Below are 25462 nucleotides of genomic sequence, written 5' to 3'. Positions count from 1 at the left end.
TCTTGCTGGTGGCAGCCGAGTGTCCAGTTGTCAAGCAAAGAAGAAGACGACGACGACAACTTCCGGTGACGTCACGCCTCAGTCTGTTTCTCGCTTTTGTGTTTTCCGGTCCCAATCTGAGCAGTTCGTCGTCGTAATGCCTGATTAAACACGTCTTTAGCTAAAAACGGCGGGGGGGAACTACGCAACGCGGGGACATTTTAACAACTAATTTATACGATTCTGTTGAGATTGTGCAAAATTGTCGGGCCGTTGTCGCGAGACTGTTAGCCGCATTTAGCTCTCCGGGCGAGGGTGTCAACAAGGGGGCCCGCGGCAGCGCCACCATGGACGGCAGCGCCAGTGTGAGGAGAGCCCTGTGCGGGACTCTGGTGCCCGCCTCCCTCACTGCCGTCGCCCTCAGACCGGAGACCACAGACGCGGACGGGGGGAAGCCGCACAAAAAGGTCCTCAACGAGGAGGATTACATTGAGGTAAGTCACGTCAAGAGTGAAGGTGCCATTCGGATGGTCACTCTTGCGCATGCGCAGGTCGAGTGTTAATTAGGCTTGTATAACCTTTATTGATAAATTGGTCATTTACACTAAACAGAACAGTGTACAAACAACAATGTACAGTTAATAATATATAGTCATAAAGGAAAAAAAAGGCCAGGGATGCATTATCTTAAACGTTGGTATTAAAGTAGTTAAACAATTGTTGTTATCGCCTTTAAAAAAAAAACCTAAACCTTTCTTTATTGTTGAACTTATTCTTGTGAGTAAAGTATTTTGCTCAACGCGTGAGTACTTTGGTTAGAAAATAACAGTTTCTCTCTATCTTTAGAGAATTATGGAAGCCAAATAATAAATTGTTTCAACGAGCAGGGGGCCCAAGGGCCACCCTGGCTACAATGTGGCCCCTGATGAAAACAAGTTTGACATGTATGTTTTTTACTCTGTGAATGCCTTTGATAGAACTTGGAGAAGATAATCCAGAGGGACTTCTTCCCAGACGTGACCAAACTGCAGGCTCAGAAGGATTATCTGGACGCAGAGGAGAGCGGAGACCTGGAGCGCATGAGAGAAATCTCTATCCGCTACGGGAAGTCCAAAAACACACCCCAATCCTCTGCACCCTGTGAGTCAAGGATGTTCTATTTTTTATTTTTTTTTGTGTGTGTTAAACTCCTACACATTGATTACTAGGGCTGCAACGGAACAATTATTTTGATAGTCGATTAGTCGACTAATAGGATCATAGTATAATTATAAATATATTGCAGTTTCTTATTTACAATGTTGGTTAGGTAATAGTATATTCAACTTAACATAAACTTTGGAGCTTGTACCAGTATTCCTGACATGGTTATAGATGCAAATTAAAATGCTCTGGCCTTCAACATTTTAACTGTTTAGTTAAGTTTATGTTTTAGTTGTGTTTAATGTTCATGTACAATCACTGCAAGGTAACTGTTAATAACCTTTCATAGGCAACATTGTTGTCAAATGTTCGGTATTAATAGCACATGCTTTGACGTCGACAAAATAGTAAACCTCATGAAATTCGGTTGATAAATTAGCATATTCTCATTCATTTTTAATGTATTACCTTTGATAGGAACGTTGCCCCCACTAACATGGCCGCCACGTAGGCACATCGGTCGGCCGCCAAACTGCACTGTATCAATCTTACATTCATATATATATAATAATAAATTGTTGACGATCTTGATTGTCAAAGTTGTCGTAACTAATCGTGACAGCCCTAGTGATTACTTCAATGACTTTTTGTCGGGTTAGACGTGACGCCGGCTAGCTTTGAGACGCCGGTGGGCCGCGCAGGATCGCCTTCCATCTCCAACAGAGGCGTAGATGCCGGTAAGTCATTCAGACATACAGCTGTTGTTCTTCCACCAGACTCGTGTGATGTCCGTGGATATTTTTTAAATGTAGAAAGCGTGGCGGGCGACAAGGCTGAGGAGAAGGAGCTGCCCTCGCTGGATCGCTTCCTGGCAAAAAACACTAGCGAGGACAATGCGTCGTTTGAGCAGATCATGGAGCTGGCCGAGGACAAGGAAAAGATGAAGCATGCGTGGTTGTACGAAGCCGAAGCCGAGTTCAAACAGGTAACAGAGGAAACCCCCTCTTATATAGCACAGTATATTATTGGATGAAGCTTTGGTTTTCTGTCTCTCCCCAGCGTCATGAGAACAACCTCGCCTTGCCACAAGCAGAGAAGGCCGCGCTTGAGTGTGTAAAAGCCGGCCTGGAAACGTGGGAATATAAAGCAAAGAATGCTTTGATGTATTACCCAGAAGGTGAGATGAATGGGGGAAAAAATTCACTATCTACACTTGAACCTCTACAGTTAATAATAATGTGCAATTTCAACCATCATTTTTGGGATAAATGCTCTTTTATAGGAAGACACTTTCAGAAATGGTTGGAAACCAAAAGGTGTTTGTGGTTTTTTAAATTTCACACTTTCACAGCTACATCGGTGGCTTCAGAAACAAAACAAACGGCATAGACGGGCTAGTAAATAGCATCGATGTCATAGTGTAATAACCCTATAAACAACGGATCTTTGAGGACAAACGCCACCCTCTTCCTCTCAGCCATTTTGGAAATGACGTCATTGTTGCCCGTCAGAAGCAGAGAGCTGTGATTGAATTTCTTGCTTTTGAAGGGCAACCACCACGAAACATTTTTAAAAGGTTGCAAAATGTCAGCAATCGCCTAAAGCGCAGTCAAAAAGTGGGTGTCCAGGATCAAAGGCAAAGAGCGAGAGCCTGCTTTGAGAGGCAACCAAAGGAGCGCCACACCATCTTCGGCGGTAAATCCTGGGAATAATGCTAACACTGATCAGAGAATATCGGAGAGTCACCACGACTAATATTGTTATTATTTATTTACTGTTATAATATTACTGCAGCTCACTGAGGAGCTCTGTATTACACTGCCCCCAGGTGGCCAAGTTGCACACACTAATAGGAGCAGCACAACGGTCAACAGTCTCGGGCTGTCACCATCAAATCGTTTTGGAATCGATTTTCCTATCGACTATTCCATCGAGGAGTCTTCCCCCCACCCTCAATATATTTATGGTTTTTTTCCCCCTTTACTACTAACGTACATTTTATTCTCATTCATGAGGGATGGACTTCTATCCTTAAACTGCAGAGTGAGTGTATAGTCAAAATTTGGTGTGCAGTATTTGAGACAACAAAATGCTAAACGGTTAGCAATTGCGATTAGCATTTGCGTGCTAGCGCTTGCCATTTTAGGTTAAAAAAAGATGGTAACTACCATTCAGCTCACTCATACATCACGTTATATGTACATTACTTTAAAAAAATCACTTTCAGACACACTGTCGTTTTTGGCAAGATTTTCACTGGCACAACACCACGTGCGTCTGCAGTAAGTGTCCGTGTGAAACAAACTTAACGGTGGCGCAAAAATGGTTTCGGCGGAGCTTTGAGGAAGAAATTTTGTATCAACCTATTTTTTAACACAACTTAGCCGAGTTATTCCATTGAATTGAAGCACAAAAAAAAATGTCGTGTTCAATTCACATTAAAATGGCAATTTTCCACAATTTGTCCACATCAATGTGACCACGTATTAGGTGTGAAAGACGACGAGGCGCTCTTCAAGAAGCCCCGCGAGGTGGTTCACAGGAACACGCGCTTCACCGGCGACCCGTTCAGCAAGACGCTGAACAAGAGTCAGATTCAGCAGGCTGCAGCACTCAACGCACAGGTGACGTACACGCGCAATATTAGCTTGAAACAAGACACATTAGGCTCTTTTCTCACAATTTTCAACAGTTTCTGGGTGTCTTAACTCTTTGAAACCTTGCTGATATGAGGCAATTTTAAAGGGGCAGCCTTGTCTGGTTCAATTGAGACACACCTAATCCCGCCCCCTCTACTGCTGGGCCAACGCTGAGTATGGCATATGTTACCATGAAGACCAAAGTTGTTGGCCCCCAAGTAGGGCCGCAACTCACGATTTTAATAATTGATTAACCTGATTATTATTGCTTCGATTGATTGGACCACAAAAGTGTTTTCAGTAACATCCCTTTATTCAACAACAGGACATTATTTCAAACATTAACTGCTTTTGATTCAGTTACTACTTTGGTCTGTACATTTGTTATTTTTGTTTTCCAAAGTGAAAACTGATGTTTGCAAATGTCTTATTTTGATTGCATGTAAAGGTAATCAGTCTGCTTTCATGGAGGACTACAGACATTGGAGAATATTTACTGTTGAGAGGCTGAAATTCCAAAGACTTTTTAAGTCAAACAAGGTCTCTAAATGGTTAATCAATCAAAAAATATAGTTTTAGAGGAATTTGATAATGATTTACTTTTTGATTAATGGATTCATTGTTGCACCTCTAGCCTCGAGTCAAAAAGTAGGGAGCATGAACTGCAAAGTGCATGTGAGCCTCAATAAAGAAAAAACTATTATAAATTGGTATTTTCACTTGTGGAGGCAGCACTTCATCACAGACCTACCAAAATATTTGGGAAACAAAGTGGAAAGTCCAATTTTCCATCGAAGTCACATTGTCCCTGTGGTGCGATGCGTTCCAGTTCAAGCAGGGTAAGGTGGGTCCAGATGGCAAAGAGTTGATTCCGCATGATTCTCCCACGGTGAACGGGTACGGCTTTGAACGGACGCCGTCCCCCGCCCCTGGTGAGCAACTCAACAAACGCACAAAAACGTTTTTTTTATTTTTTTGGCGAAGGAGGGATGATTCCCATAATCATCATTGGCTTTCTCGTCTCAGGTGTGGCCGAGTCACCGCTAATGACGTGGGGAGAAATCGAGAGCACGCCGTTTCGCTTGGACGGATCCGACACGCCGTATGCCGAGAGGAACCACGGCCCCTCGTTTAAGGTACCAAAAGCGTCCGCGGTGTTTGTACGAAAGCAATGTGGAAATGCGGACATTTATCGGCGCGTTGTCCGTCCGGGCAGATTCCCGAGCCGGGCAGACGAGAGCGACTGGGTTTGAAGATGGCCAACGAAGCGGCCGCCAAAAATCGGGCCAAAAAGCAGGAGGCGTTGAGGAAAGTCACAGAGAATCTGGCCAGGTAAACGCCTAACACCTGTTCAAACGCAGTCGACACTGGGTTCCTAATTTTGAACAATATGCTGATGTAAGGCTGCGCGCATAATTCCGTTACGAGAGGGTTTTTTTCTAAGATTAAATCATAATCTTAGGACAAGAGTGAAAATGAAATCCTTTTTTTTTTTTTTTGTCTTAATATTACAAGAATAGTACTTTTTTTTTTAGATAAAAAGTTGTAATCTTGCAAGAATGCAGTTGTAAAAATGGCGTAATTACATAATAATAAATATAAATGTTTAGAAAAAGGTACGGTTAGGAAAGTACCGCTGTCTTTTTTTTTTAACAATTTTATGAGGTTAAAGTATAACTTTTTTTTCTAAAACCGTGATCTCACAAGGAAAAGGTCTAATCTTAGTGTTAATCTTTTGACCATTAAAAACAGGTTAAAATGTATAGGTAAAATAATGGCATTTACTAAAGTTTCTATATTATATATATTTTAGAATACTTTTCTACATTTTGTTTTGAATAGCAAAATAATTAGCTATTTAAAAGATGTGTTTCAAGCTTGTGGGAGATGTAAAAGTAAAAAATCTAAACTTATATGTTCTCTTTATCGGGGATTTTCACCAATCTCAGGTGAGTCTGGAATGTGTTTCCCGCGATAAATGGAAGTTCACTGTAAATTGTAAAAACCCATAAAAACAATTGCTTAAAGTCACTTTATATTGGTATTTCGCCGCACGAGTTTTACATGATATGAGCCGTCACTCTTTCAATTTTTCAAAATATATTTTATATATATATTTATTTATTTTTTATTTTTTTTAGGCGGATTTGGCAGATCACGAACAAAAAAAGGGGGGGGGGGGAGGCCAAAGGCTTGTTTCAAGCAGTTTATTGGCACTCCCAGTAGAAGTTTACTGTCAAACTAAACAAAGAGAATTACACGTTGTGTAATTAACCAAACCGCATTCACTTTGTCTTAAGAAAGTCTGCAAACTTGATGCTAACACACAATGCAAAACGCCATAGATGGGCGAACAAAACTAGCACTGATGTCACAATAATTCTAAACCTTGAAGCAACTTCTATATGAACACAAGTGGTAGCGACACATGCAGACAGAGAATATAACAACACTCACAGGCATGCAATTCTTTATCCGCTGCGGAACGCAACTAATATTATTGCAGTTTAGGCCCGCCGCCCACTGCGCAATGCTGTCGAACCCGATAGGAGAGGACCATTGCAAAAAAAAAAATGACACTTCCGGCTCACAACCTCCTCCCCCCCCACACACACACACACACACATTGGGTGATTGGATTATAGACGCTCTGAGCAGTGAACCTGTATAGATGTTTGATGCTGCACATACGCTATTTTGTACTTTATCACATTTATTAAACCCTAAAAAGATAGATTAATCGTTAAGGAAGAAGCGGGTTGGGTGTGAGTGAGAATAAAAGCCAGTGTGTGGATATTTTAAATGAGTCTCGTTCATTTGATCATACCCAGCGCGTACATTTTGGCCACAAGCTCATGGGCAAATTCTATACATTCCGTTTAATTGTTATTATTGTAGGTCTTTGTAAAGTACAATATTGTAGAGTGAGTGCTATTTTCCGTATTAAAAAAGCAAATTTTTGGCAGGTCTTTTTGGGAGTGCTGGCCCAGATTAATGGCGTTTCCGGAACAATAATTTGAGATACGCAAAAAATGAACTCCGATATAGTTCACTGTATGCGTAATAATTTGTGCCACAGCGTGACACGATGGCGACTTGTTTTTGTGTTTGTTTGGCAGCCTGACCCCGAAAGGCCTGAGCCCAGCACTGACGCCGGCCCTGCAGCGTCTGGTCAACCGCACGTCCAGCAAGTACACCGACAAAGCTCTGCGGGCCAGCTACACGCCGTCACCCTCGCACCGCGCCGCCGGCTGCAAGTCGCCCTTCGGCGGGCCGGCCACGCCCTCGGCCACGCCCACGCCCGACAAGGCCAAGACGCCCGGCGCGCAGGACGAGTCGTCGCTCACCGACAATCTGCTGCAGCTGCCCAAGAGGCGGAAAGCCTCGGACTTTTTCTAAAAGGACATTTCGGTGGACTTTCAATCGTGGACTAACTGCAATGTCGAGAATTCATTTGCTACATTTTTGTGTCGGAAGCTTCAGCATTTTACATTTATTTATTTGTGTTGTTCACGCATACCAAAATAGCAGCAGTACACACATATCCAAGAACTGTCATCAAAAGTTGAGTCACAGGCGGAAATATCAGGTTTAACACTGTTTTCTATGTTGCCTTTTGCCAGATGTTCTTTTTAACAATTGAAATATAAAATGGGTCAATGTTGGGACAGTGTTTTTGCTCCCTTTTTTTTTTTTTTTTTTTTTTTAAACCTATTGTGTTATTGGCTGAAAATGTTTTAAGATGTCATAGTCCTGGAAAAGTATTGCTTTTGTAGGGTCAAGGAACTATTGAAAGTAAAAAGGGATGAGATTCTATTGTATGAGTCAGTCCAAAGTAAAAAACAAAAAATAGTGCATTGGCGCAATCTAGCTGCATCTACAAGGCAATTATAAACCTTTTTTGGGTAGAATGTCCAGAAAATGTATTGTCACTTGTACTAAAAGAAAACAAACTTATTTTTGGAAAATAAAAAACTGATCAAAGGTGGGAGGACCTTAGACTTTGAAATAAACAAATGGGCCATTTTATTTGTAGAAGAGGAAAAAAAAAATGGGAAAAAACTGCTGAATTAAAACATTACAGGACTGTTGATAATGTACTGTAAATGCTCACTGGGCCGGATAATAGAACAGAGCAGGCTAAGCTAGCGTTTGACACATAACGCATTCTTTCTTGGACTCAACAATATCAAATTGTTTGCTTAAATAAGGCCAATATTTTGATGGTTCCATCCTTCCTGGTTCATGTTTTTCCGTATTGCTATCTTAATGCTCACACATAGCAAAACACCATAGACAGGCTAATGACTCGACATCGATGTTGTGGCGTTATAACCCATGAAGCAACAGATAGTTGAACACAAACAGTGCAATGACACGTACACAATAAAACGATACTCACAGGCATATATTCTTTATCCTCTACGAAAAATGACTAATATTACCGCAGCCGAGTCACTTAGTTGTGAAACTCTTCTTTTTGTATTATACTGCCCCTGGTGGCCAAGGCGCACTCACCTGAAGGAGCTCAATGCCGATGGGCATTGAAGCATGAAATCATAATGCGAAAACTGTTTCATTATTTATATTCTATTTAATTACGGTATTAGTGTAGTCAAATACTTTAGTGGTGTTTTTTTTTTCCATAAATAAACATTTTTGTTTGGGGTAGGGCGGCTGGAAGGGATTAATGTCTTTTTCCTAACTCCTAAACCCAATGGATTTGGGACGACGGGACCTCGGAGTCGAAGCTCGTCCGAGTCCGCTCGAGGTGTTGCGTGTTTGGGATTGTTTTGATGAGCGCAGGCGGCCATCTTGATGTGCAGCAAATTGGAGGACGGCGACTCAATCGGGACCACGAAGAAGCGGTCGAGCTAAAAAAACACAAATGTTAGCCGCCCCTATTTTCGCTCCCTTTAAAGGAATATGTTTTTTAAACGTTCCTCGCCAGCTCCCGTTTGATTGCGGAACCACTAAAATGGGCGAACACCGAGGCGAGTGTTTTGCCGGATAAATCCCGGACGAGGTCGAACGACGACTGCCGCAGCGGCTCCCCTCTTCCCCCCGTGTATGGTTTACATTTCTGGATAAAGAAGTGACTATGAATGGAGGATAAATGTTGCCAAAGGCTGACAGCAGCAGTTTCGTCCTTTTCTCTCTGCTCTTTGTCCTCACGTTGACGGACCCGCCGCAGCCGGGTAAGCGGATTTGAGTTGAATTTAGCCCGGCTGGAAAAGTGGGAGAAACGGCGTAGAGGCCTAGTCAAGCCGCGGGCTCGAGTGTTTCTCTACCCCGCTGAGGAGCGTCTGCGGGGTTATGGCTGGAGCAGACCGTGAACGGCCAGCCTGCGCCTTTTCTCCTAACGTAACAACTTGATTAGTGTGCACGTTTTATAACTGTTCTACTGGTACGTGGGGATATTTTTTCAAGATTTTTTTTTTTTTTTTTCAAAAGTAATCGAATGTTGTTAAAGCAATTTTAGCCTTTGTTGAGTGAGCCTTGGGCTAACTCTAATTAGCATGGAAGATTCATGGTGCCGCATCAAAAAGCCTGCATCTCATTTGGGCTCATCCTCCAGCATTAACATGCAGCTATTAAAAAATAAAAACATTAAAAAAAGTAGCTACTGGTATAAAGTCATTTATTAAACACAGTCTAATCTGGTAAATACTGGTAATGTCCTCCTTCAAAATCACAACATTCGTCAAACAACATTTGCGGAATTTGCGACACAAACGCACAAAAACACCACATTAATTCCCATCTGCATCAAATTCAATAAAAGCATCCGAGATGAACTTTGAAGACAAAATTAGGGTTTCAACGCAGGGCTTCACAATAATAATTACAATAGTGCAATTTATTTAAAAGCACCCTTTGGAACAATTTAGGACTGTTTAAAAAAAAAAAAAAAAAAACTGTCAAAACGGTTCTTTAGGTTTCAAGTCAGGGGTTCTAGAGTAGTTCAGGCTTCCCGGTTAGGGTTTCTAGTAGAGCTGGGCTGCACAAATCATCACATTTTAATCGTGATTACGATTTGTGGCTTCTTTGGATTAACGTCACCGTATTGTTGGCGATATTTACATTTACATTGCGGGTTGTGCTGCACAAAGTCAAGCACTTTCTCAACAAGTTGTCAGCCAACCGCTAGGGGGCGAACGCATGGTTATGGCAACATGAAAGAGGAACTGAACTCTGATTTATTTTTATTTTTCTATTTATTGATTTATGTATGTTTTGGAAGAAAATGTTGTATACGCCCCCCACTAGTCTAAACTACTTAATGAATTAAATTGCGTTTGTGGAATAATAATTAAACAGATGATTTGTCAATTTTCATCTATCTCTGGGGGGAGTTGGCAATGTCGCCCCTTTGCTGTCGACCAAAATTAACGTCACAACTACTGTCGCGCTTGCGTTTCAAACGTCACGTGACGTAACATGGAAAGCAGGTAATGGCCTCCCCGTGTATGCTGCGATAACTAGCATAATTACGGGTTGATGACATGATGGTTTGAACCCAAACTTGCTAAGATTTTATTCAAACTGTCATATCTCCATCCTGTAGTTGCGCTAGTTATCGCAGCATACATGGGGAGTCCGCTACCTCATTTCCGGGATTTTGCCAAACATGGCGGCCCCCTGAGATTAATGTAAATTGAAATGTAATTCTTATTCCACAAATGCAATACCTATCAGAATATTGTGCTTAGACTAGTGGGGGCACATGCAACATATTCTTGCAAAAAAAGAAAGAGGTTTTAGTTTCCCTTTAAGCTGCCAAAATAGCAAGCGAGTGCACCCTTCTGAGTCATGACGAGACAAGAAAGTAAACCCCCCGCATACTCATAACCAATCTGCGTATTTTTTTTCCAATTTATTTTCTTTTTCAGTTTCGTTCAGTTGTCTTTTTTGGGGGGGGGCGTCAACCCTGAAAATGACACTGGGAACCTCATTTGAAAAACGAAGGGGAAGAAAACATGGAAATTATGTTTCATGGATGGATCAGTGCAATAATGGACTGCCCCCTCCCTATATGTCAGAATTGGAACTTAACCTTAATTTAGACCAGTATTCAGTTCATGCTGAAAGACAAAATGGCCAAAATGGAGTTAGCCCAATCTAGTTCTCAGTGGCCCAATTGTGCTTGCAAGTCTATTTGCTTATTTGGCCATGTTTTGCGAGTGCTTAAGTGAAATGTTTCATAGCCGTAACCAGCAGCGACTTGTTTGACAGTTCCCGCGACCTGGATACAAAGTCCGCGCTCAGTTTTTGTGTATTTTGGCTGATATTTGTTGCGCTCCGTTGGACGTGAGCTTCAATCTGGGTCATGCCCGCATTGATTTTCTACTCAAGAGTCATACTACCCTTGCTCAACTGTGTTGAGCAATCGCTGCCTTTTTGTTGTTGTTGTTTGTTTAATGCAGGTTGAGTTGAAAGCCAGGTTTTGTACCCTGATTAAAAACAAAAACTGAACAGAAGTAGGTCAAGGTGTCCTTGGCTAGCCCTAAATCTTAAGATGTGACATTTTAGCAAGAGATTTGTGGCAATTCTATACTTCCAGGAGATTGCGGTGGGGAAAAAAGGCGACTTTCAAACATTAAAACATGTACAAGATGGAATTTATTTTTTTCCGCACAAGCTGAAAAAAAAACAATGACATTTTTTCGAAACAAAAGTGGCTGTTTAAGCACAACATTTTAATAAAATATAAATGTTCAACCATTTACGCGACCAATGTGAAATAATTTGTCTCATGTTGTGTGATTCTTAGCGGCCGTTTTCCCTTCCGTGCTGCACGCTTTGCTTTCGACATCCTTAAAACATACTTTGCGGTGGACTTTTTGTTGCTCATTGTCTGGCGCTGCAGACTCAAACCAATTCCAAATGACTGACAAAACGGCGGCTCTTTAGCAAACTAGCTCCTCTATATTCGCCACCATGACTTCAGTGTAAACAGTGCGCGTCAGAAGACAATGGAAGCTACTTTAAAAAAAATAAAAAAAACAGGGCCAAGACTCCTAAAAATGGTTTATTGATTCAATGAATCACCCAGCCCTAAGTTTAATATATATTTAAATGTGTGGAAAGGAGTAAAACTATGTTTAAAAAAAAAAATCATAAAAATTGCCGGTGGCTCTGTAAGGTTTCCCCCTGGATAAACGGATTTCACTGTAATTCCTGCTCATGTGTTCATGGATAAATAAAGGTTCAAGTAGCGCATTGTTGTCTCCCATGGCTGGCTTCCCGTGCAGGGCAGGTGGATTGTGGTTTGCCATCACGAACAGATCGTAAAAACAAAGACTTGTGACCGACTGGTGACTGTTGTTCTTCGCCCACAACTGAGCTCAATGACGTTCCGTTTTTGTGAACTTAACGGTCATGTGGTGCCAGAACCTGGACGCTGTTGTTCTTATGGCTCATCAAGAACAGAGTTCCAAAATACAAAGCGAAAGAGGTCCAATTTGGACCGACCGATTGAACATTTGTTCCAATATGCAGTATGAAAAAACTAGTATACATAAATACAAATGTAAGACATGAAATTCATCCTACACTAAAAGACCGTGTACTGCCCGTCCGGAAAGCAGTAGGGAAAAGTCAAACTTGCTTCAAATCAGTCCGATCAGCCTGAAATGGATGTAACGGTTTACCAATGACGCCTGATCAAATTGTAAACAGTATGATCTACCGCTTAAAATTAAGTATCATTAATACTTTATTGTCAAACATTAGTGGAGCAGGCTTCTCTTCGACATGCTCACTTAGCGCAAAAACAATAGCATCTGTCGCTAACAGGATGAAGGTAGTTGCTATTGGCTGGAAAATCATTACAGTCAGGCAGCAACAGTACGTGTGGCGTCGACTTTACGGATATGTCTTCGCTTTAGCATGCTAGCGTGTTAGTGCTATTTTGGGTGTGTTGTAGCCTCCTAGACTGTCCAGGTAATTATTCAAGTTGTCAAGGTTTGGGGCATTTTGTGGTATTTGTGCTGCAAACTTTCTTCTTGTCATTTTTTTGAATAATAAGAGAAGAGCGTGTGACAGCATGTGGCTTATTGTGATGCATTTCTATACTTTGGGGGATTTAAAAAAAAATATATATTTTTTTTTATTGATCGATAGGCTCCAGCACGCCCGCGACCCGAGTGAAGATAAGCGGTACAGAAAATGGATGGATGGATGATTAATTGATCGTTGTTTACAAACCACATCAGCTGAGAAAATTTTGTGCTAACGCACTGAATTTTCTTGGGATCTCGCATGCATTAAATATGTATGCAAATGTCAATACTTCTACTTTGTTTGTTACTTCAAGTGTGTATCTCATTGCGTGCACCACACTGCCCCTCAGAGGCCAAGACGTGGACAGCAGGAACAGGAATAACAGTAACAGTAAAAAATAATTGAATTGAAATTTAATTATTTACACTTAAAGTATCATTTGTATTTATTTTTTGTTTTTCATGATTTTCTTAATTTTTATTTAATCTATTCAAATGTAGAATATACTTATGTTGACGTTTTACATTTTAAATGTATTTTGTTATTGCTTTTATTGAAGTTATTTTGCAGGATTTTCTAATATAATTTGGATCTGTTTTCAATTGTAGTACATTCTTATGTTTAATTACTTTATGTAACCCATTGGTTCATAGTAAATGGGTCAGTTTTTCTCATAGCTACAGTTGGTGGTTATTGATCACTTGATCATTCCATACTACAAAATAAAGTATTGCTGATGTCGGATCGGACCGATATCGTTATCGTTGATCAGATCGGAACTGAAAAGGTTGGATCGGGACATCCCAACACATTCTTCCAGACATTATTTTGTATCTCATCGGTGCTGAATTGTTGCTCCAAGTGCAGAGAATCGAGTTTTACAATGTTTTGTGCCAGCGGGCAGAGACATCCTTGTAGGACGTAAAGAATATTTTAAAGGGAGGACTTGTCTGTTATGTAAGAGATGTAGTTGTGTTCACTCGTCTGTACGCTGAACACCACCACCACCTCCTCAAAAAAACAATAAACTAGCCTGTGTGTGAGTTTATTGTCACCGATTCACCCCTTGCCATTTCATTTTAAGTTATTATTCATTAACTGCAGAGGTTGTATTCCTCTGGTGTCTTGCGCAGTAATCTTTAAGATGCCATTTTTAGAAGGCAGGTGATAAAAAGTGACGTTTTGGGTGTTTGTGTACATAGCAACAGTCTAAAAACATTGACGTTTTAAAATTGGGTCGTAAAGGAGTCATCTTTTGCTCTTTTCTCCTCTGTCAAATATTTTTACAACCAATTGGTGTCACCATACTCGGGTTCTACACTAATCTGTGACCAGGGGCGTTGCTAGGCAGAAAGCGCTACTGGGGCACAGGCCCCCGACTATAGTATATCTCCTTCCTGACGCGCTCACAAACTGCCCCACCCCACTACTGCACTTGTACTAAAACTACTACTTGAGATATTAATAACAATTATGAACACTTTGAACATGGCAACAAAAGGATAGACTGGATGACATAAACAATAGAAAGTCAGAACTCTCAGTAGCTTCATTTGGTGAGGTAGTTCAACTCAAAAACTGAAATTCACATTATAGAGATGCACTACATACACCCAGAGTGAAATCGTTCATGATTTTTAATCTATATTTACAGCACTCTCCAAAAGTATTGGAATAGCAAGGTCAATTCCTTTGTTTTTGTTGTATACTGAAGACATTTTGGTTTCAGATCAAAAGATGAATACGAGACAAAAGTTTAGAATTCCAGCTTTTATTTCATGGTATTTACATCGAGATATGGTAAACAACTCAGAACCGAGCACCTTTTGTTTGAAGCCTTCTTTGCTAAAGTATACATTAGCAATGCAAATCAAATGTTATCCCAGACAGACTATTACAATAAGTAAGTCATACAGAGCATATTTCTAAAACCGTTATTGGCAGAACTTGCAAAATGTGCTTTGGGAAAGGTGTCGAAACTGTACACTGTAAAGCCACTTAAAAAAATAATAAGAAATCAAGGTAACTCATTGCCTTCAAATTAAAAATGAAGCATTAGTTGAAAAAGTAAGGTGGACTACGTTCGATAGACTTGCGCTCCGAATGGAATGAAATGGAACATTTAAGTCGAATGCACTAATAACGGAGTTACAGTAACTGAAGTTGCTTAGTTTAAAAAAAAAAAAAAAAAAAAAAAATCAATCATTTCTTGGTAATGCTTTACTGGTAGGTGAAACAACTGCATTTAGGACACCAGGTGCTACCGTGTCCCTGGATTAGCTCGATTATATACATCCAATGCATTCTGTATGAGAGGTTTTACTTTGATTACTTTTGTTTATTATTGTGGCTGTAGGTCGGTAGCCTTAGACGAGTAACACAAGAAGAGACAGTCGTCAGTGTTAGGTAGTTGCTTGTTAGTTGACTCTATTGTCTGTTTGTTTCAGGTGCCCGGCTAGCGCTGGCAAGATTATTGTCAGGTAAGCAACCAGAATGTTCCTAAGCGTAATTAGCATTTACTCGCCTTTTATCAGTAAAATGGAGTACTGTACTGTACTTCTCGACGTCACAACAGAACACGTCCCTTCATGTTTTCTCTGAAGCTAATATGCCAAATTTGCAAGTACAGTTGTCCTTTGCCATATGGCGTTTCACATTCACAGTCAAACCGGATCGGGGATTTTTAAATCATAGATATAAAATTTGATATCACAGATTTTTCACTACATTGCATGCACGGGTGTAACGATTCATTCATTATATCGATTTATATTTGTGCGATCCAACGGGATTAATCTGTGCTCGGCAAGTTAGCCTTCTGGACGCCAATTTAAATGATAAGGTTGAATAGTGACTCGGGAAAGGTGTCAATTCTGGTCTTGTTGAATCTCAGTGCAGCTTTTGATACGGTGTATCATAACGTACTGCTGAACAGGTGGGAAACCCGGGTAGGACTAAATGGAAGAGTCCTTAAATGGTTCAGGTCCTAGCTGGAGGAAAGGAGTTATTTTGTAACCATTGGTTGTGTTCAATCTTATGGAATGGCAATGACCTATGGGGTCCCTCGAGGGTCAGTTCTTGGACCCCTCCTGCATATACTTCCCTTGGATCAAATTCTTCAGAACCTTAATGTTGACTATCATAGCTATGCAGATGACACACAGTTACAGTACATTGTGAATATAGTTAAGTATTGATGTAAAACACAATATCTGATTCTTGTTATACTATTTATATGGCTTGAGTTGGCACGGCGGCGCAATTAAAACCCGGAAATGCATTTTCAACGTGAGGGAACGCTTCTGTGCATTTAGACGTAAACTGTCGCTAGGGGTGCGGCAGCCTTTGGCTTGGCAGAGGGCAGCAATGTTGTTTTTTAAAATTGTTTTTAACTTGATTGCAATGGATGACAGTTTACAATACAAGCGTGCAATACAAGTTTAAATATTTATCTGAGAGGGCAGCAATGTACGAAGGCAAACTGCAACCATTATATGTCATCAATCTCTGCTCTTTGAAAATTCAACTCCCCCGAAGCCAGTGTCACATGACACCAAATTAACTTTGGTAGGCATGTCTATCACGAGGAGACTTACAAAAAACAGTCCTGTCTGGAAAGACACAGGAAGTCTACTATTTCGCCTCAATGTGGCAATTTTCGGCTCCTTTTGCCGTCATGACCACAACACCCAAAAATTGGCTTGGGAGTAGAACCACAAAAAAGTCTCACGCTGCCTTACATGAAAAGGCACACAGGGAGTCTCCCATTTTGGTTTTGAAAAAGCCATTTTGGGGTCATTTTGCCCATTTCCTGCAGTCCATCAAAGACAAACTCCTCCTTGAGATGTTGTCCGATTTGCTCCCAAATCTGAACCATGTGCACGAAACACATGGACATTGTCAAACGCTCAAGTTTCGGTCGTCGTGTGCGGCTGGAGCATGGCGTCGGAGTTTGATGACTGGCATAAAACTTGAGGACTTTCCACCGCTTCAGGCTTGATTGCCTTTTCATCCTGCTTTTTCTCTTTTAGTCCGTCACGGCATTTACTATCCTCTAATTATCCGCGCCGCCGGTCCCGAAGTGGAGTATTCCCTTCGTTTGCGCTCACGTGTGTTTTATTGTCGCTGTGTTTCAGAGCAGCGCTGCAGCCCCGGGCAGTTCGCCTGCCGCAGTGGCAAGATGCAGTGCATCCCCATGTCGTGGCAGTGTGACGGCTGGACGGCGTGTGAGGACCAGAGCGACGAGATGGACTGTCCCCGTGAGTACTTTTTTTTTTTTTTTTTTTTTTTTTTTTTTTTTTACACCCGCGCTTTCTCACCTTGTAAACTGACAACACAGCAAACAAGTGAGGCTGGGCTCTCTTTTTGCACGCACACACACAAAAAAAGTTAGGTTTGGATTTGAATAGAATACTGTACTTTTCTTTTAATGGATGCAATAAATTAAATGACATAAGAAATTCAATTTAAAAAAATACATTCACTAACTTGTATAAATACAAATAAATGAATTTAAACTGTAATATCAAACACTTACCAAATAACTGAAAGGAAATTTCAATAAAAAATGTAATGCATGGCTTAAAGTACTCCGGCGTATTAAATGTTTTGCCCGATGTCGGTGTGAAGCTCCCGTGACACGCGAGCCAGCGCGGCAGATGGAGGTGTACGTGCGCTGTCAAAGTGTTTGCTGATGCCGTCGTAAGGGAAACTAAAATAGCGCTGAGTCGTCAGGACGAGGCTAAATGTATATGTGGGAAACCCTAAAGTGGCACGATATGTTAATAGAACATTAAATATGCTGTCAATATTGGTGATGCACCGGATTTGCGGCCGAAAATGGTCCCAACGGTGCTTTTTGGCGTTCGGACTGAAAGACATTTGTCACTGAAATAAAATGTCTGAAACGGATATGACGCAAGCTAAAAACGCAGTGGTCGTGGACACTATATTGTTTAAAAAAAATAAAATAAAAATGTAAATAAATGGCAGGTCCACATTGAGCAGTCGCCCAAACTGGCTGCTTTCTGCTGTTCGTGTCAGGGAATGCTTGTTGCTCGCTATTTTGCGCTGCCCCAGCTACCTGCGAGCTAAAACTAGCGCGGCTAAATACGACGCCGAGACGAACGTTCGCTTTGCGGCCAGTGTCAATGCAGCGTAAGTCACTAATCATTGCCTCCGTGGCAGTGAATAAGCTACGTTTTTAAGAATGGCGGGAGGACAAGGATTATAGAAGCCATGCTAATTGCTAAGCTAGCAGCTAGCAAGCGTAGATGAGCTTGAGAAATTCCGATGACCTGATTTCAGGCCTCTCGACAGTGAAAAATCTGCAGCTCAGGAATGCGGGGACCATTGGAATTCGTATTTCACGTTTACGACAATATCACATCCCGTATGTCGGGAATGGACATTTAGGAGTGACCCTAGTGTGCAATTTGTAAAGCGTATTCAACGTTGTTGTTTTGCAGCCATAAAGGAAGAACGGTTTCGTTTCGGCCAAGGTTACAACCAGGTGGAGGACGTCATCGGCGTGGCTCAGCCCATGCGCTACAACAGTGAGCGGCCCGCATCTTTCGCATCGCTGCGTGCCACGCACGTCCACACTCATGCGCTTCTGCGTCAGCAGAGAAATGCCCCAACGGGTGGCACCACTACGAGAAGACGGCCAGCTGCTACAAGGTGTACCTGCGCAGCGAGAACTACTGGCAGGCGGCCGACACGTGCCAGAAGGTGGACGGCTCCTTGGCCACGTTCGTCACGGACGAGGAGCTGCAGTTCATCCTGAAGATCGAGGTGGACTTTGACGACCAAGTGTGCGAGCTCAGAGACCAGTGCAAGTGAGTTTTCCTTGCCTCGAGTGCCCACGACTGAAACGGCTTCTGGCACGGCGAACGAGTGCTTCTGGGTTGGAATCCCGGCCTGAAGAAAGATTGTCAGTTGTCAGGGTCTAAGTTGGCTCTTTTTGCCTTTCAGGTTCTGGGTGGGCTACCAGTATGTGATCACAAACCAGAACCACTCTGTGGAGGGCCACTGGGAGGTGGTTTATAACGGTAATGGAAATCACGATGAGCAAACTTTTGACTTTCACTTTCAAAACAAACAAGTTGGCATTCCTTTTTCAATTGTAATATTTCTCATTAACCACTTATTTAATCCAAAAAATACAAAAATGTTGACTTTATACTGTATGTCAAATTGTTTAGTAATATTTGTGACTTTATAATTAAATAATTGACCAATTCTAGAATCAATAAAAGGTTTAATGTAAATGTATTATTTACTATAATTAAAATAGTTTATTCATTTGATTTACTATATATTAATTAACCGATTAATTACATAAATAACTGTAGAATAAAGAAAAAAAATTGAAACTAACCGATATCGAGGGAAAACGGTTAAGTCATCGCAAGAAATATCGCATGACTCCAGATTACAGAACGGAGGGGCCGCCGCGCTCGGGGGAGCGAAAAGGTCATTTTGTTTTTGTCGCAGGCCCCGTGCAGGTGTTCCTGCCGCCCGACGTCCTCCCCAACCTGGGCGAGGCCAACCAGGATAATGTCTTCTGCGCCCAGCTGCAGCGTTTCCAGCTCAAGAGCATGAACGAGCGCGGCCTGCACAGCTGGCATGCGGAGAACTGCTACAAGGAGTTCCCCTTCCTCTGCAAACGCAGTACGTACATAAAACAACAAATAACACAATGGCAATGGTTTTCATATTGGGAAAGAAATTGCACCTTGGGAACTTTTTTGCCACAGAGCAAACGTGCGTGGACATCAAGGACAACGTGGTGGGCGAGGGCTACTACTTCACGCCCAAAGGCGACGACCCGTGCCTGAGCTGCACGTGCCACGACGGAGAGCCCGAGATGTGCGTGGCCGCACTCTGCGAGAGGCCGCAGGGGTGCCAGCACTTCCGCAAGGACCCCAAGGAGTGCTGCAAGTTCACGTGCCTCGATCCAGGTACCACGTCGCCCGCCGTGAAAAATACATACAGCGAGTACGCAAAGGTTTCAGACCCCCTTCAATTTTTCACTCTTCGTTACATTCCAGCCATTTGTTCAAATCATTTAAGTTCATTTTTGTCCCTCATTAATGTCCACACAAGACCCCATATTGACAGGAAAAAAAGGAATTGTTGACGTTTTGGCTGATTTATTTGAAAAAGACAAAGTGAAATATCACACAGTCAGAAGTCTTCAGACCCTTTGCTGTGCCACTCCTATATCGAACTCGGTCGGGTGCCGTCCATTTCTTCCGATCATCCTTGAGATGGTTCTACACCTTCATTGGAGTCCAGCTGTGTTTGGACTCGATGAGGAAAGCCACACCCCTATAGGTCTATAGAAGACCTTAGAGCTCACAGTGCAGGTCAGAGCAAATGAGAATCATGAGGTCAAAGGAACTGCCTGAAGAGCTCAGAGACAGAATTGTGGCAAGGCACAGATCTGGCCATGGTTACGAAAAACTTGCTGCTGCACTTAAGGTTCCTCAGAGCACAGTGGCCTCCATAATCCTGAAATGGAAAACGTTTGGGACGACCAGAACCCTTCCTAGAGCTGGCCGTCCGGCCGAACTGAACAATCGGGGGAGAAAAGAGCCTCGGTGAGAGAGGTCAAGAAGAACCCAAAGGTCACGGTGGCTGAGCTGCAGAGATGCAGTCGGGAGATGGAAGAAAGTTCTAGAAAGTCAAGCGTCACTGCGGCCCTCCGCCAGCCGGGGCTTGATGGCAGAGTGGCCCGACGGAAGGCTCTCCTTCCTTTAATGCGAGACGCATTAAAAGCCCGCATGGAGTCGGCTCAAAAAACACCTGAAGGACTCCAAGATGGTGAGAAATGAGATTCGAAATGGTTGGCCTTCATTCTAAGCGGCATGTGCGGAGAAAAGCAGGCACCGCTCATCGCCTGTCCAATGCAGTCCCGGCAGTGAAGCAACTCCGTGACTGTTCTTGAATGGCCCAGCCGGAGCTGCCGCGTCATTCCCGAAAACGCTCATGGCTGGATTAGCTCAGAAGGGTGCGGCTACGAAATACTGAGCAAAGGCTCTGGATACTTGCGGCCGGTTTTCTTTTGGAATAGATCTGCAAACGTTTCAACAACTCTTGTTTTTTTTTCCTGTCGATATGGATTAATGTGGAGGAAAAATGAACTTGCATGATTGAAGCAAAGAGTGAAAAATTGAAGGGGATCTGAATACTTTCCGTGCCCACTGTAGAGGAAGAAATTGGGGTACGATGATATTTTAGCATTTTCTTTTACGGTAGTGTTTTGTTGTTTTTTTTAACTCGGTTAACTTTTTTTTTTTTTTTTTTTTTTTTTTATGCGACCTTGGTATTTATTTTTTCCTATTATTTAAAAAATAAATAAATACATTTCAGGGGAAAAAATAATTGTTGTTTTTGTGAAAAAAAAAAACCCCGTTTGCCGTAAGTGTTTTTTAAAATTGTATCGCTGTAAACTAAACCAGATTAGGTCATTTTTTAAATTAGGAAAAGAGTGAGACTGTGATGTAAAAATGTTCACATTTCAGATAAAAATGAGACAATTGTCAATATCCATTTTTGTTAAACACGGGGGCAAACGAGACCATGATAACTATACATATATATTTTGAAAACTATTTCAATCCGGAAAAACTAGATGTTTACATTAGGAAAGCAATTAAGACTGCGATGAACATTTTTGTTTTCATTTGGAAACAAATTTGACCTTTAGACATACTGCATATAAAGAAATAAGTTTGAATCGAATGTTTGTTTTTGTCTTTTCCCGCCGACTCCTGGTCCCAGATGGAAACAGTCTGTTTGACTCGATGGCCAGCGGCATGCGTCTGATCGTCAGCTGCATCTCGTCCTTCCTCATCTTGTCTCTGCTGCTCTTCATGGTGCATCGGCTACGACAGCGCCGACGCGAGCGCATCGAAACGCTCATCGGAGGAAACTGTGAGCGCCAAAACGCGCGGTCACGCCACCAGTACTAGAGCTGCGTTCCAATCAAAGCCAATGGCAAACTGTAAACCCCCCCCCCCCCCGTTTATCACGTTCTGGACAATATGGTGAAATTCCACAAAAACTGACGCGCAACACCAACTGTAGGCTAGCTTATAATGCTAACATATAATGCGAAACGTGTGGCATATGTGGGTTAACGGAAATGATCACCCGTCATGGCTTTTACAGTGATTATACACTGCCGCGCTACTACCTTAGCACACACGGAGCAGCGACACCAGGTCCTTGACACTAAAATGCTCACCCAAACCATTTCATTTCATCTCACCAAAATGAGCTCGCTTCATGTTAAAACATCCTGCTTAACACCATAGACGTAAATGAGCGTAGATGTTACGGTAATCATGAAGTGTACTAATAACATTTGGTTGTTTGTGTGTCAGTGCATCACTTCAACCTGGGCAGACGCGTCCCTGGCTTCGACTACGGGCCGGACACGTTCGGCACAGGCCTCACGCCGCTGCATCTGTCGGACGACGGCGAGGGGGGCGCCTTCCACTTCCAGGAGCCCCCGCCGCCCTACGCCGCCTACAAGTACCCTGACATCCAACACCCCGACGACCCCCCGCCTCCGTACGAGGCATCCATCAACCCCGACAGCCTCCTCTACGTGGACCTCAGTAAGACCACAGAAACAAATACACTCCTACTCTCAGAGCTTTACAGGGACTCTTAAATGGCTGTGGGAGGGGGGAGCATGACTAATGGCGGTCCATTGAAACTCTAAAATTATTATGAAATTAATAAACTATTAGTTTTGTACTTTGTGCCCCAATTTCTGCGTGTATGTGTATTGTGGTCAAAATGTATTTCCTTGATAGATAGATAGAAAGAAAGAAAGAAAGAATACGCCCCCGAAAGCAGTTTCAACACGAAATTGGGTTGACGTGTCTGTCGTAACGCGGCACATGAAAAAGTCCCGAGGATCCTTGCCTGAAATTGAACAGGAAGTCAGCCATTTTGGTTTGAAGCAGCCTATGGAGCAAATTGACTCTTTTGTGCTTGCTAACCTTCCACGGAGCGCTACTGATTACATTTTGGGGGCGGTTGTGTTCATACGGTACATTTTCACCAGAATACGGCCACTTGCAAAAATTGGTGTTGAAAACTAGAGTGCCCAAGTTCAAGCAGGTAGACAATACAAAGAAGGGGCTCTAAGATGGAACCATGGGGAACGCCCTGAATGTCTCCCTGTCCCCCACAGGACACGGCAGCGCGCCAGTGATGCCGGGCCACCACATGACCGTCACGGTGGACGGATTCCAGCAGACCCTCGACGCCCCAGCCGGTCCGGTCCTCGCAACGGCCTCCCAAGCCAGGGAGGACTCTGTGGACAGCAGCACCCTCCTGGTGGGACCCGACACCCACAGCGCGGACGGCCAGGCGCCACTGGGCGGCGCCACGCCATCCGACTGCGCCTCGCCGTCCTCCCTCAGCACGGCCGTCTGAGACAGACAGACGAGCAGACAGGACTGTTGTGTATAAAGAACACTAATTTAAGGCTGCATTTTTACTGATCTGATTGGTCCACATGCCCCCAGGATGTATATAAGCCCCTCAGGTAGGTGAACGTGTCCCCCGAGCTAACGCCATCGTGCTCCTGTCTCGACTCGATTCTTTCTTACACTGTGTGGATTGTGCAACACGGTACATTTACTTTACTCGTCCTTTTCTGTTTTTCGACTAATGAATGGTTGATGTAGACGGAACCTGAACGCATCATGAAATGTGAAACAATTCAACACCCCCTCGTCATCTCCCCCTCCATCCTCATCCTCATGGACATTTTTGGGTCGACAATCATCTCCCGGTCATCGATTACGGTGATGTACTTTTTTTCGTGTAAATCTCAATTTTGGTATAGTAAAATTATGTTTTTTCACGTAAAAAAATTAACAACTGCATTCACGTAAAATTTCTATTTTCCCTTAAAATTACTTTTTTGTGGGGTAAAATTTTCTAGCCGTATTTTGTCTTTATTCCCATATGACTTGTTTCTCGTAAAAATTACAACTGAATTTACATTTACACTTAAAATATACGGTAGATTATTTTTTTTTCTTGGAGTATCATGACAATTTGTGGGGTAAAATGGCATTTTTCTCATCATATTTTGATTCTCCCCCCCCCCCATAAAATTACATTTTTCCCACGTACAATATTACAACTAAGCATTTACACACAAAATTAGGACTTTTTTTTGTATTACTACAGCTTTTGGGGGGTAGAATGACATTTTGTTATGTAAAATTCTGATTTGTTCTCATAATGTTACAACTCTTGGGAAGATAAAATTGTGTATTTTGACTTTCTCATAAAATGACAAATTGTTGCATGTTAAATGACCTTTTTCATGTATAAAATACAACTTTATTCCTGCAAGACATTGTAGGCAATTACAGCTGCATTTCTGTAAAATTACAAACCTTTCATGTAAAATTAACTTTTTTTGGGGGGGGGGGTAAAATTATATTTTTCTCACCATATTACGCCTTTTTTTTTTTTACATGTAAAATCGACGTGCAAGATTTTCACGTAAAAGCATAGTTTTTCCTCCTCATCTTACACCTTTTTGGGGAGCTCAAATTAAATTAAATTAAAGATTGAGACTTATTTCCATATAATGACAATGTAATGTAACCGAACTTTTTTTCACGTAAATAAGACCTTTGTTCCCATCCAATTACAACAATGTTAATGTGAAATTACAACTTGTTTCTCATGTTCCAATTTAAACAACTTAATGACTAATGAAATGTCGATGTAGACAAAATCTGAACACATCATGAAAATGAATTATTCCAACCTCCAATCATGATCTACACCCTTTTTTTCTACCACCACCTTTTTACCTTTCCTCAACTCGCTTAGTCTTTCTCCTCATGGACACTTTTTTTTTTTCTTTTGGGTGGACAATCATCCCCTCATCATTCATTTCAGGTGATGTGCTTGTTTTCCCCACCATTTTGGTTTTGGCCATGACAGTCGCTCAGTGGAGTGCATGTGTTTTCTTTCTTTGTCGAACTGCAGTGCCTGGTGTTTTGTTGTTTTTACAGGGCCCCAGACATGAAGTGGGGGGTGGAGGTGAACAATACTGAATAGTAATTTGTGTCCACGAAATACTAATTTGCGTGGTTATTCTTCTTGGACGTCTTGGTAAACAAGTAGTGTGCACCTTTGCTAGAAATTGCACGTCACCGATCTTTATTTCTAATGAATGTGCATTCCATTTGCTTAACCAAATGTCCAGGAATGATATTAATTTGTATTTTGCGCGTGCATTATTCCTAATCTGCAGCTGCAAATGAGTATTTGATGGATAAAAATGAAATAAATGACACCCCCCCCCCCCCCCCCCCACCCCAATGTCTTGTGTTGCTACGTACTTCTGAATGCATGCTGGGATAGTTTTTTTCTTCTTTCCAACAACATCCTGGTCTCGCTGGATGCAAGCAGTGCGATTTATTTTTCCCAATCGAGTTTGGACTGATTTGACTTTTTCTGTTTTTGATTGAAATGTCTTTTGATTCTTTGGTAGCTTGGAAATGAAGCGATGCCCTTGTTTGTACAGAAGGCATTTGTGTTTTTTGTCAACTAGATGTACTGTACGTCAAATTAAATGCCAAATAAATGAAATGACACACCGTGCAGGACGACTCAGGCTCTCATCACTTGCACCAAATTCA

General features: G+C 42.1%; 2 protein-coding genes across 4 annotated transcripts; both read left to right on the top strand.

Moving 5' to 3' along the window:
- Window positions 1–59: 59 nt before the first annotated feature.
- ess2 (ess-2 splicing factor homolog) lies at window positions 60–7749 on the top strand. Its single transcript, XM_061799115.1, has 10 exons — window positions 60–473; window positions 957–1119; window positions 1782–1859; window positions 1935–2107; window positions 2182–2299; window positions 3613–3746; window positions 4591–4693; window positions 4788–4897; window positions 4978–5093; window positions 6881–7749. Exons 1-10 carry the CDS (start codon window positions 327–329, stop codon window positions 7158–7160), a joined length of 1422 nt encoding a protein of 473 aa, XP_061655099.1. The 5' UTR covers window positions 60–326; the 3' UTR covers window positions 7161–7749.
- A 623-nt stretch (window positions 7750–8372) lies between these two features.
- On the top strand, window positions 8373–25424 carry dgcr2 (DiGeorge syndrome critical region gene 2). 3 transcript variants are annotated; one of them, XR_009792022.1, is made up of 12 exons: window positions 8373–8959; window positions 15215–15247; window positions 16904–17026; window positions 18236–18322; window positions 18394–18604; window positions 18741–18817; window positions 19263–19439; window positions 19526–19729; window positions 21555–21707; window positions 22160–22396; window positions 22981–23337; window positions 23480–25424. XR_009792022.1 is itself a non-coding variant. In XM_061799105.1 (11 exons), exons 1-11 carry the CDS (start codon window positions 8878–8880, stop codon window positions 23223–23225), a joined length of 1629 nt encoding a protein of 542 aa, XP_061655089.1. In that variant the 5' UTR covers window positions 8374–8877; the 3' UTR covers window positions 23226–25424. The 3 variants fall into 3 exon arrangements, 2 of the variants coding, with proteins under 2 accessions (XP_061655089.1, XP_061655090.1); XM_061799105.1 differs by having other exon boundaries at window positions 8374–8959; window positions 22981–25424; XM_061799106.1 differs by lacking the exon at window positions 15215–15247 and having other exon boundaries at window positions 8381–8959; window positions 22981–25424.
- Window positions 25425–25462: the final 38 nt, after the last annotated feature.

The sequence above is a fragment of the Phyllopteryx taeniolatus genome, chromosome 15 (assembly GCF_024500385.1).
Source record: "Phyllopteryx taeniolatus isolate TA_2022b chromosome 15, UOR_Ptae_1.2, whole genome shotgun sequence".
Classification (NCBI taxonomy): domain Eukaryota; kingdom Metazoa; phylum Chordata; class Actinopteri; order Syngnathiformes; family Syngnathidae; genus Phyllopteryx; species Phyllopteryx taeniolatus.
This window is presented reverse-complemented; position numbering and strand designations above follow the sequence as displayed.

Bases quoted from the DNA above. Each gene is read 5' to 3' on its own strand.
- ess2 (XM_061799115.1), top strand. From the start codon at position 327: ATGGACGGCAGCGCCAGTGTGAGGAGAGCCCTGTGCGGGACTCTGGTG. The intron at 4,898-4,977 runs GTACCAAAAGCG...CCGTCCGGGCAG, and splicing joins ACCACGGCCCCTCGTTTAAG to ATTCCCGAGCCGGGCAGACG. The intron at 5,094-6,880 runs GTAAACGCCTAA...TTTGTTTGGCAG, and splicing joins GTCACAGAGAATCTGGCCAG to CCTGACCCCGAAAGGCCTGA.
- dgcr2 (XM_061799105.1), top strand. From the start codon at position 8,878: ATGTTGCCAAAGGCTGACAGCAGCAGTTTCGTCCTTTTCTCTCTGCTC. The intron at 19,730-21,554 runs GTACCACGTCGC...TCCTGGTCCCAG, and splicing joins GTTCACGTGCCTCGATCCAG to ATGGAAACAGTCTGTTTGAC. The intron at 21,708-22,159 runs GTGAGCGCCAAA...TTTGTGTGTCAG, and splicing joins AACGCTCATCGGAGGAAACT to TGCATCACTTCAACCTGGGC.